The sequence below is a fragment of the Nuphar pumila genome, chromosome 8 (genome assembly GCF_984573655.1).
Source record: "Nuphar pumila chromosome 8, dmNupPumi1.hap1.1, whole genome shotgun sequence".
NCBI lineage: Eukaryota > Viridiplantae > Streptophyta > Magnoliopsida > Nymphaeales > Nymphaeaceae > Nuphar > Nuphar pumila.
In genome coordinates this window covers 14,067,258-14,080,003 of record NC_143256.1, presented here as the reverse complement: position 1 = coordinate 14,080,003, position 12,746 = coordinate 14,067,258, and the positions used below count along the sequence as shown (strand labels likewise).

The following is a 12,746-nucleotide window of genomic DNA, read 5'->3' as shown; positions in this document are numbered from 1 at the left end:
ACAATGACTTTAATGTGATTGTTTTATAAATCTGTGTGCAAGAACAAATATTATAACTCATTGATATTGTATATAATGTCATTTAAATGAATTTATGTGAGCATGTTTTTATTGGAATGAGGATGTTCACATAAAATAATTATGAAAAATGGCAAATATTTACAAGAATGAGGAAGTCCACATCAAATATTTACAAAAATTGGGTGTTTCTACGATAATAAAGTTCACATAAAATAATTTGCATAAATTGACAAATATTTGCAGTGATGAGACAAATATTTGTCGATTTATGCAATTATTTTATGTGGCATGTCTCATCATTGCAAATATATGTCAACTTTTGTAATTATTTTATGCAAACTTGTTCATCCTTGCAAATATTTGTCAATCATATACAAATATTTTTTGAAACGAGGAAGTCTACATAAAATAAATGCAGAAATTAACAAATGTTTGTGAGGATGAAGAAGTCCACATAAAATATTTATGAAAATTGAGACATTCTGTATAAAATAATTGTGAAAGTTGACAAATTATGCAAACTTTCTCATTCTAGTAAATATTTGCATAAATTTATTAGCATCCATTTATTTATAATGAACCTGCTTGTATATTCTCATACATTCATTCATTCATACATGCTCATATATTCATTCATTCATACATGCTCATATATTCATTCATATGTGTGTGTGTGCATGTACAAACCACAAAAATAATAAAATTTCATAAATCAAAGCAAAAACTGAATCTAAACCATACAAATAATAAAAGAAGTGCAACATTATCCACTGCTTATATGTGTGTATGTGGTTACATCCTTAATGTTTGAAGCTTACAATATAAATTTACATTTAACCCACAAGTGTCCACAACTCATCTATCGAGATATCGACACCTGGCACCTAAATGATCGATGTCATCTCAACCTTTAGCTTTTCATTGGCCTTTGTACAACATCAAATTGGCAAAGGACTGAGCTCGATAAACGGTGTCTGAGATAGATGCGCATTCTATTCACATCATTCAATTCATCAACTATTCCTCATTTAACTATTTATTGATTAACTTTGCATGCATCCAAGTAAACATTACCACTAAATAACATATATTCTACATCATCATCGTTCAAAACATTTATCAATATTTGTTGGTTGTTTATGTTCGGAGAATAACTATACTGGAGGCTCAATAAGTCTTTCATATATCAATTTTATGAGATATTAAAGTCATAAATTCTTTAAGGGTATTATTTTTTAAGACCACTATAGATCTTTGATTAGATCAATCAGACCTATAGTAGTGTACTTTATCCCTTTTAGATGTCATCTTTGACCGCCTACAACAACCACTATAGATGTTCAATGCTTGTGCACAGTGAACCCTAGCCCTATTATACTAAAACAAGAGCAACAAATATTAATTAAAGGGCAAGAAAACAATCATAAATCATCTATAACAAAAACAAATATATATATCTATGAAAAAAAACCTAAACATAGTAAACCCTAAACGATAAATCTGGTGGCTGAAAAAGTTGATAACAACATAGGAAAACATGCAAAAGACATCCATAGCAACAACCAAACAGAAATATGCATAGGGTTATTAAATTATCACATATAAAAAAAAGTTCAGTGTGAAAAAACAAACAATATGCATATATATTGTATGGAACTCACTGTTCAAACTTGTAGATGGGAAAGTCGATGACATGGATGATACCACAACCTCCTCAAAATGCAGTGTCAAATTACACGAAAATCTTTGCAAGGAGTGAGAAACAATAAAGAGGGTTCTAGAAGGTAGAAACAAACGAGAAAAAGAAACCCTAGGTACAAAAATGAGTTTATATATGATTTGAGAACTCCACAAATCATAAGAAAACTTGCATAGTATTCATCCAAAACATATGCAATGTATCGGCAAATTTTGCATATTTGTCAGAAAGTCCACATATATGCAAGAAATTTGCATATATGTCATAAATTCACAATATTTAAGTATGATATTTGTGATGTGACATTCTGTTTAAGTAGAGGTTCACACATATATTTATGAGAATTGGTAAAGTATATGCGAATAAGTAAGGATATTTATGATTTTTGTTGTTTCAGACTAACCAGATGTGCACAAATAAATTTGTGTGAGGTTCGTATTATATATGTGAATTATGTAGAATATTTGCTATGTTAGGGCTTTTAGTTTAACCGAATGTTCATAAATAAATTTATGTGAATTCGTGAGGCACACATATGAAAGCGTGCAATTCTAGATTTGAGTGTTTGCACTAGCTGACGAGTGATACAATTTTATCGTAATAACCCATCAATTTGTAATTGTGAAGGGTAAAAATGTCCTAACAAAGCTGGGTATTTACGAATTTTGACATCAGGAGAATAGCAAAAATTATAGGATTTTTAGATAAATGTACCAAATTATTCGTATAGTATGGTCATTTTTCGACCTTATTATTTGTTGTAATTCTTTTAAGTTGAGACATAGCCATGGATAGGCCCTCATTTATATTTATAGGTTAATCTAACATTAAACTAGTTGTATTTAACATTGATGGATTCAACCTTTGAAATGCTTTCAAAAGAATAATATTTTGTAAAATGCATAGTTACTTTTTGAGGTAAAAAAGTAATTTTGATAGATTTATAAAGTTATTTTTTTGAAAAAAATGTTTGACTTTTAACCTTCCTCCAAGTGTAAAAGACTTGTAATGCCCAAAAAAGAGACCTGGATTTTCAAAAATGCTATTTTTTTAAAGATATTTTAATCATTTTAATAAATTTAAACTCATCTAATGTTAAATGCAACTAGTTTAAGTGAAGGTTCACACATATATTTATGAAAACTGGTAAAGTATATGTGAATAAGTAGGATATTTGAGATTTTAATAGTTTCAGTCTAACCGGATGTGCACAAATAAATTTATGCGAGGTTCATATTATATATGCGTATTATGTAGGATATTTGTTACGTTAGGGGTTTCAGTTTCACTGAATGTTCGTAAATAAATTTATGTGAGTTTGTGAGGTTCACAAGAAAACGTGTGATTCTGGATTTAAGTGGGAGTTTGCACTAGCCGGCAAGCATACAATTTTATCACAATAACCCATCAATTTGCAATTGTGGAGGATAAAAAGGACTTAACGAAGTTGAGTATTTGCAGAAGAATAGTGAAAATTATACGATTTTTAGAAAAACACATCAAATTATCCATAGAGTACGGTCATTTTTCGACCTTATTCTTTGCTATAATTATCTTAAATTGAAACATATCCATGGATAGGCCTTCATTTATATTTATAGGTTAATCTAACATTAAACTAGTTATATTTAACATTGATGGATTCAACCTTAAAAATGCCTATAAAATAATAACATTTATGAAATTGCATAGTTACTTTTTGAGGTACAAAGGTAATTTTGATAGATTTATAAAGTTATGTTTTTGAAAAAGATGTTTGACTTTTAACTTCCCTCCAAATGTAGAAGACCTGTAGTTCCCAAAAAAGAGACCTTGATTTTCAAAAATGTTATTTTTTTAAAGATATTTTAGTCATTTTAATAAGTTTAAATTCATCTAATGTTAAATACAACTAGTTTAATGATTAGATTAACCCTATATTTATTTATTTCTTGTTCTAATTACAAATAGTTGTTACTATCTTACTGATCCGGGCTGAGCACAGCTACCTGCATATACCATCTAGGGTAGGGGTACCATCCCCTAGAGCCAGCCTCTTCACCTGGTTGCTACTCTTGGATAGGGGGACCTGAAAAAGTGGGGCATGCAACTGCCCAGCCCTTGTGCTCTCTTTTTGGATTGCCCTTTCTTCAAGGAGCTCTTACGGCTAGCCTGGTCGCTGCCTTACCCAATGGTTAATGGTTAGGATGGAATCCTGGGCAAGAGATCTCCTTCTTGGGCCTTGGTGCTTTGTCTGGCACTGTTGGATCATCTCAGCCTGGCACGAGAGGAATGCCAGAATCTTCAAAGAGACAAGCTGCAATGTTGTGTGACCTGAACCGATCTATCATTTCTGATGTGGAGCATTTGGAGAGGCTACACCCCATTGTAAACGGTGACCTCTATATGTGAAGTTTGTTCTATTTGATTAAGGTCGAATTCTCAACGACCAACCAGCTTGTATGAGCTGAATGAAGAAATGATTTATTCCTTCAAAAAAAAAACTACATGAAGAGAAAAGTGAAAATGCACTATGATCCTTTAAGAAAATTACCTTTATGTAATTGTTGCATAGTTCATAGGAGATATGACTTGCTTAGATTCAGGGTCAAACCAAAACCCTTTCAACACTCGGGAACTCATTTACTGCATAATACGTTTTGGACCATGCATTTTCTGTGGCAACTTTAAGACCCACGTGCTCGACCCATTTGACTACCTTGAAATGGCTCCATGTAGACTGTAGCAAAGATGGAACCATCTAGATCTCAAATTTGATGAATAATTGCTTATAAAAAAATGATGAATAGTTTGCAAGCTACATAAACATTTTTTTATAACCATGCAAAATCCTCAACAAACAATAATTTGATCAAAATAAATGAAAGGGCTAAAATTCCATACACTTAATACAAAACTAATAGACACCCACATTTGAATACAATGAAAGAGTAAAATAAGAAATAAAAAATAGCATTGACAAATAAAGTAGACTACTTTTGTTTGACAGTCTATTTGAAACAGTTTCTAAATATTAATATACTTCAATTGTTGCTTGAATGACAATATCTTTGAACCAGTTTCTAAATATAAGTATGCTTCGTTGTATCCAGATATCATTTAGGCTGAATCCAATATGATTGAATGAGCTAACTAACTAAAACCGGCACTATGAAATCTAATACAGGTCTGAATGGCAGACACCCCCGATAAAATGCCATTGGTACTTGATATGTTATTTTGCAGTTTACAGTTTAGTATCAGGGAGGTGTGATGCTCCACGCGGTTTGACTATAGACGTGCTAATCATGTACAGGTGCTGATCAATCTCTGCAGTCTCCCATTTGTAATTGTTCTACTTTCTGCAATTTCTCGCATTATATTTTTCCTTCTACTTTTCCCAAGACTGATTAATTGAAACTACAAAGGAAATTCATTCAGGGTATGCACGTGCAAACACACAAACACAGAGAGAGGGCTGAGAACAGAGAATCCATCACCTTATGTGGTCTTTCCATTGGAAAGAATTCTTATCAATGGTGTACACTCAAAAAACCAGAAACACATCCCAGCCAGAAATTCAATAATTGTACATACAAACTAACATGACACAATGCATGATAATGATACAATACAGCATTAACAAAAAGAAAGAATGGATAACATTTACAATCTCAAATTGGTTTGCTAGGCCAATGCAAGCAAAAGACGTCCTAAACTCTAAAAATAATCGCAACCTACACAGGTTAAAACACCAAAGGCAGCTTGTTAAAAGAATAAACAGTCTGCTATTTATACATGACTGCCACAAAATGGCAGAACATGTGCAGGCCTATCAAGAATTGGCTTGTTTCGAGGCAACACAATGACCCTACTCTGACCCCATAGATCACAAGTGGTACCATTAACTGATGACTAGTTGCTTCCATGAGATCTAATTGAAGAGATCGACTGAGCTGATATAGATGCAGTTGGACTGTTAAGATCCCGCTCCCCATTCATCATTTTAGTTCTTCCACTCAATCGAAGCATAGCCTCTTCCGAAACCTCACCAAACCACTGATCATATGGCAGTTCACTGTCAAACCAGAAAAATGATTAGCATGACAAAATTTTCAGAAAAAAATTTGTTTGTACCAAGTCTCAGTCACCAAAGGGACCAATGAAGTATCCATGAAACCAGGTCATGGTTAGAACTCCCCATACAATGTGTCAAGCATACTGGTTTTCGAAACAAAAGATCTCTCAAACCTTGAACTACTTCAATATAGACTACACTCAAGAGACTTGAGCACATAAGAGAAAACAAACAAAAGAGAAAGCTCAGCCAAATGCCCCACCAACATCAAGGGTATGTATGTTTGGTTGTAATTTGCAAAAGTGAATAAATCAGATGAGATTTGCAATCTCATGAGATTCAAAAATCACATGATTTCGAATCTCATGTGATTCCAATTCTGATGTTTGTTTAGTGTGAGAAAAACAAACAATCAAAAAAGGAGAAAGTAACAGCAGTGATTCTGATGCTTGCTGGGAGTGCTGCCCCTTTGAGTCCCAGCAGGGAGGGGTTGGACCTTGATCATGGTGATTTCCAATGATATCAACCCCACATCAGCTCTCCCAATAAAAACAACGGGAAGGAGGGAAGAGAATGTTAAAATACAATGATCTCCAGGTTACACCTGTGCAAGAAAAGAGAAAACACGATAATGGGAAAGAGGCTGCAGAAAAACAACACGTTAAAGTGTTCAACGTGTTTTCATTATATTAGGGTACGAGTATTTAACTAATACATACTTTTAGGGTACAAAAATACCCTTTAATAACAAAAAGAATTACAATACTATGTTTGGATCTGGATCCGATCCGGTACAGAGGTCGGGTCCAATCACTTCTTTTCAGCCTCCCTCAAGTTGTGCATGGTCTTGAACCATGAACAACTTGCTTTTCAGAAACCAGAATTTGTCTTTTGTGAGCCCTTTGGTGAAAATATCTGCAACTTGCTCATCGGTTCGCACAAACATAGGCTCAATCTCCTTTTCTTCAACCTTTTTCCTGACGAAATGTTGATCTATCTTAATGTGCTTGGCTCGAATGTGATAGATGGGGTTAAAAGACATATTAATGGCACTTTGATTATCTCACAGCAGAAGTGGTCGAGCAATCGGTTCTCCCATCTCTGCTAGGAGATGTCTTATCCATGTAGCCTCAACAGTGGCAGCAGTCATCGATCTATATTCAGCCTCTGTACTCGACCTAGCAACCACCTTTTGCTTTCTACTGCTCCAAGACACCATGTTTGACCCAATGAAACTACAATAACCAGATACTGACAGTCGTTCATCTAGGTCACCCTCCCAATCAGCATCAGCATAAATAATGATTTCATGGCCATCTTGATTTGATTCACTTTTCCTGTACACCAGGTCATCACCAACTGTACCTTTTAAATACTGTAGTATTCGCTTAACTGCCTCCATGTGCGGTGTATGAGGTTCATGCATAAACTGAGATACCTGATTAACCGAATACACTACGTCAGGTCTAGTAAAAGTTAGGTATTGCAGCATGCCAACTATGTTGCGATACCTAGTCGGATCCTCATATAAATCTTCTTCTTTAGAACTCAGTTTCTGATGGATGATATTGGGAGTTGCTAATGGCTCACAATCTTTCATGTCTGCCCTACTAAGAATATCCATTGTGTATTTGTGTTGAGTAAGAGTAAGGGTATCACATGTCTTATCAACTTCCACCCCCAAGAAAATACCGCAGATCTCCCAGATCCTTCATTTTGAATCTCTGATTTATTCTGCAGTTCCCTATGATAATAATATCATCTACGTATATCAATAGAAGAGTGGTAACATCTCGTTCATTGTGAATGAATAATAAGTGATCTAGAAGAGACTGAGAGAAACCGTGCTTCTGTATTTCCAGTGAAAAACTCTTGAAGCATGACCGAGAAGCTTGTTTCAATCCATAGAGTGCTCTTTTCAACTTGCATACATACTGATTGGCATCTTGTTCTGCGTACCCAGTGGGTTTCACTATATAAACATCCTCTTTTAGGTCACCATGTAAAAAGGCATTTTTTACATCTAGTTGGCTCAATGTCCATCCATGTTCAATGGCTAGACTCAGGACAATACGAATGGTCCTCGTCTTAACAACAGGACTGAAAGTTTCATCAAAGTCATGTCCTTGTTCTTGTGTGAACCCTTTAGCTACAAGTCTAGCTTTATACCTTTCAATGCTCCCATCTGGTTTATATTTTATCTTGCACACCCACTTTGACCCAACCACATTTATATTTAGTGGTCTAGGCACAACTTCCCATGTACGACATTCATATAAGGCTTCCATTTCTTCATTCATCGTTTCGATCCATCTTCCAAAACTCGTAGCTTGATAGAATGTGAGAGGCTCATCTTCTTTATTTATGGACGTTAGGAACAGTTGAAAATCCAAAGAAAAATTTTTATAGCTTACCCACCTGTCAAGCGGATGTCGGGTCCGGGTGGATCTCCTGACATCCAACATCTGTGGAGCGGAAGTAGAAGGACCAACATCTGTGCCAGGGATGGATGAGGGGCCTTTCTCACACCGGGTGTAGACAATACCCTTATACCTTACTGGCTCCAAGTTTTGTGTAGTAACCTCTTCTGGTTGAGAGTCATCTGTTGATTCCCAAACTGCAACCTGTAGGACAATCATCCCTAGTATTGGAGAAGAGTTCTGAATTTAACCATGGATAGTACACCTCAACACTGGGACTTGGAGTAGCAACATGAAGGTTTGGATTAGCAGGTTGATTGTCAAAATTCATCTCGTCAAACACGACATTTCTTGATATTTTGACATGTTTGCTTAATGGATCATAGCACCTATATCCCTTGTAGTCTTCAGCATATCCCAAGAACCTGCACTTTAAGGTTTTGTCCTGAAACATATGTCTCAATGAACCATTGATGTGAACATAGCAAACTAATCCAAATGCACGTAATTCATGATAGTCGGGATGAACGCCAAATAAGAAGAAAAATGGTGACTTGTTTTCTAAAATGGTCATGGCCAGCCGATTTATCACATAGACTGTGGAGTGAAAAGCTTATGTCCATAGGGTGATAGGGAAATTACTTTCATGCATCATGCTCATTGCACTCTCAACAATATGTCGATGCTTCCTCTCAGCAATCCCATTTTGTTGAGGTGTATGTGGGCAAGACACTCTTCTCTTTATCTCATTATGCTGAAGGAAACTAACAAAATCGTTAGAAGAGAATTCACCTCCTTCATCACATTAGAAATTTAGAATGATTGTAGAGAAATGATTTCTGACAAATGAGTGAAATTTTTGGAACAATCCAAAAACTTCTTACTTGTGTTTCATAAAAAATATCCAAGTATAGCGTGAATAGCTATCAATGAAAATACGGTAATATTTACTATCAGAAACAGAAGCAATTGAGGCAGGACCCCTGACATCAGAACATATGACCTCAAAGGGCATTGAAGCTCTCTTATTGATTGAATTGAAAGGCAAAACACGACTCTTACATAAGTGACAATTAGGACACTTTGTATCACTGACTTTTGGACTCAGACTGGACCTGGGAATGAAATTATTCAAGACAAGTTTTTCAATAAAATGACGACCACAATTACCCAAACGACTATGCCAAAGAGTTGGCTTATTACATTCAGAAATGGCAAACACATAATCGGAAGAAACAAAAGATGGATGCTGATGAGGCTTCAAGGATGAACAGGCAGAATAAAGTGAGAATGAGGGATCTTCTTGGAAGATGTACATGTTACCACATCTCTTTCCCTCAGCGAATGTCTCCCTCGTGCAAAGATCCTTGACATAAACAGAAGAGGGAGTAAATTCAACTGAGGCATTAACATCATCAACAAGTTTTGAGACAGAAACAATATTCTTCTGAATATTAGGAGCATGAATAACATTTGAAAGATTAAGAGACGATTTGGACATAGGTATAATGGCATTTCTAATATGTGAGATGGAGTGATGAGAACCATCTCCTGTGACTATGCTATTTTTTCCAACATAAGGAGTAAGATTCAAGAGCTTACCCGCATCACCCGAAACGTGGGTCGCAGCTCCGGAGTCAACATACCAAATACCTTTATCATTTTGTTTCATGTTCAAGCATGCCAAGGCTGCCAATAGAAACTCCTTTACTTCTCCATCCCTCTTAGCCTCTGCTTGTAGGGTTTTTCCCTTATTTTGAGGGTTGAACCTATTAAATTATGTATATCAACCTTGTAATCTCGTATATATATATACTCATATATATATATAGAGAGAGATACATATACATATACATATATATTTCTTTTTTGTCTCATTGTTCACCCGAAAAGGGTAATTCTATAAATACTTATTTTACGCATATTCCATTTTGGAATATGATTGTTACTTTTTTAATTCTTTTATTTTTCTTCTTTTTCTTTTTCTTTCTTTCTTTTTTATTTTTTGTATTTTGTGTCACATATGGAGGCTCCCCAAAGAGTCATTGGGGAGCCTCCAACGGTCACATATATGACTGTTGGGACGACTCTCTTGGGAGTCCCCTATGTGGCTCCTTGTTTGGTTATAAATAGGGGCCTCTCCCCTCTTGTATTCTCATGGCTTTGAGTCAAAGCCCAAGCTCCTAATAAAGTTCAAATATTTATTTTTATGCCTTTGGTGCATTTGTGAGAGTTTATGATTTTGTGCTTTTATGCACAAGTGTTCTTATTGTGCATACAACAACTACGCCTTCATCCCAAAATAATTGGGGTCGGCGATATCAACCAAAAAAGAAAATCATTATGGGTCTTCCACATGAATCCTTCTCCTCCAATCATTTCTATCCAATGCCATGTCCTTGGTGAGGTTCAAAGCATTCATATCCTTTCCTATCACCTCCATCCATGTCTTCCTAGGCCTACCCCAACCTCTTTTAACTAATATATTTTCCCATTTCTCCATCCTTCTAACTATTAGAATATAGAATGGATATGGATCCGATAAAGGATCCATATCTATTCACGAGTTCTGTTTTGTATTTTAAATGTAACATGTGCAACTAATGAAGGGCACTTTCGTCATTGTAAAATGATTGTAACCCTATTAAACCTAATGATGTATTGCTGCAGCTAACAAGTTAATTGAGGCTGTCGATTGCAGAAGCTTCTCTCTCTCTCTCGCTCTCTCTCCCTCTCTCTCTCTCTCTCGATCTGAACAGAACACGTCTGTTCATAGGTAAAATTTACATGGTATCAGAGCAGAGGATCCTCTGGGCGTGAAGGGTTCTGCTCAGTCGACGTGAAGATCGAGTTCTCCTTACCGTCAACGAGCCACGAAACTTCTGCTGCGTGACAGATTTTTCCTCTGGGCGTGAAGGGTTCTGCTCAGTCGACGTGAAGATCAAGTTCTTACCGTCAACGAGCCACGAAACTTCTGCTGCGTGACAGGCTTGCCCAGTCGATGTAAAAGTCTACTTCTCCTTGCTGCCAACAGGTCTCTTTGCTGTTTTTACTTCCATCCTGTCCCCATTTTCTGGTATTCTTCTTATTCTCTATCTTCAGCTGTTTTGCAATTCTTGATATTCTTTTGAAAATATCTTTGTTGTCTTTTATTTTCTTCCTGTCCCCATTTTTTGCTGGATTCTTCTTACTTTTTATCTTCAGCTGTTTTGGAATTCTGTCACAGCTGTTTTGGAATTGCTAGATTCCCTTTCCTGCAAAAGTCGGGTTCACCTTTAGTTTCATAAACCCAAGTCCCTTCCAGAGTGAATCTGGTTCCACTCTCCTACGAAAGAAACCAGATTCACATTAGTGTTAATCTGGATTTTGTCGTCACGCCTATTCTAAAACATTCTTTCATTTCTGTTTCTTGCCCAAAAATTTTCTTTGCTTCTATATGTCACGTTAGTGATATGATTTCACTCTCACTTGCCAAGATCTGATTGTCGTTACTGCTGCCACGCCTGTCCCAACATATTCTGTCATAACTGTCAGTTTATGATAAAACAGGCCAGCTTCAGCCACTAGTGTTTTTCGTTTCCATTCCTGTCAACAAATCTTCAAATGGACTCTTCCGTCAATTCGGGTCTCTCTTCCAGTTTCCTGGGGCAATTAGTTTCAGAAAAGCTAGCCACCAACAACTATCTGACTTGGAAAAGGCAGATCGCTCCTTTTATTCGGAGCCAAGATCTTTCAGGCCACTTGGATGGATCCACTCCAATGCCTCTAGAATTTTTCACAACTGAAGACAAAGATGATGGAGGATTGCCGAAGATTATTCGCAACCCTGCATTTGTTGCTTGGATGAAGCGCGATCAGGCCCTCGTCGCGTACATCACTTCCACATTGTCACAAGAAGTCCTGATTTTCATTCCTGATGATTGCACATCTAAAGTTTTGTGGGAGGCTTTAGCTCAGACCTACTCTCAGATATCAGAGGCTAAAGTATTGTTTCTTAAACGCGAATTTCAAATGTTAAAAAAGGGTACAATGAGCATTATTGAATTCTTGAATCAAGTCAAAAGCATCACAGATCAATTAGCTATGGTTGGGTATCCAGTATCAGATAAAGAAAAGGTGCAACAGACACTAAATGCACTGGGTTCAGAATATCATGTTCTTGTTACATCCTTATTGTGCTTGCCTACGTTGCTCAGTTTTGAGGAATTACGCGCCAAACTCTTTCAGTATGAGATGACACTGAAAAGCATGTCTGAAGCTTCAACGGGACAATCATCTACGCATGCGGTTCTTGCCACAGGGGTGATAGCTGATCGTGCACGAGGAGGACGGGGCAGAGGCAAGGGAAATCCAATCCAGGGTGGACGTGGGTTACTACCTACACCACCAAATTCCACTGCTAGTTTTTCAAGGAATGTTCCCACATGCTACCAATGTAACAAACGAGGTCACATCAAAGCTAACTGCTGGTTCAACCCACAAAATCGGAATAGAATGCAAAACACTAGAAATGTTGGTACATCAGGAACTGCAGGTACATTTCGGGTCA

General features: G+C 36.4%; 2 protein-coding genes across 2 annotated transcripts in view; one reads left to right on the top strand and one right to left on the bottom strand.

Annotated features, from left to right (window-relative positions):
- The window catches only part of LOC149829651 (actin-interacting protein 1-2-like), a 100,760-nt gene that overhangs the window by 44,192 nt on the left and 43,822 nt on the right, over positions 1–12,746 (top strand). Inside the window, exon 6 of the mRNA XM_090015218.1 lies at positions 4,887–5,015. Within this exon, the coding sequence (XP_089871344.1) occupies positions 4,887–4,892 (6 nt within the window). The 3' untranslated portion in view covers positions 4,893–5,015. The remainder of the gene's footprint in view (positions 1–4,886; positions 5,016–12,746) is intronic.
- LOC149829650 (exocyst complex component EXO84B-like) overlaps positions 2,915–12,746 on the bottom strand; it is an 80,536-nt gene continuing 70,704 nt past the window's right edge. Inside the window, exon 7 of the mRNA XM_090016058.1 lies at positions 2,915–5,777. Within this exon, the coding sequence (XP_089872184.1) occupies positions 5,615–5,777 (163 nt within the window). The 3' untranslated portion in view covers positions 2,915–5,614. The remainder of the gene's footprint in view (positions 5,778–12,746) is intronic.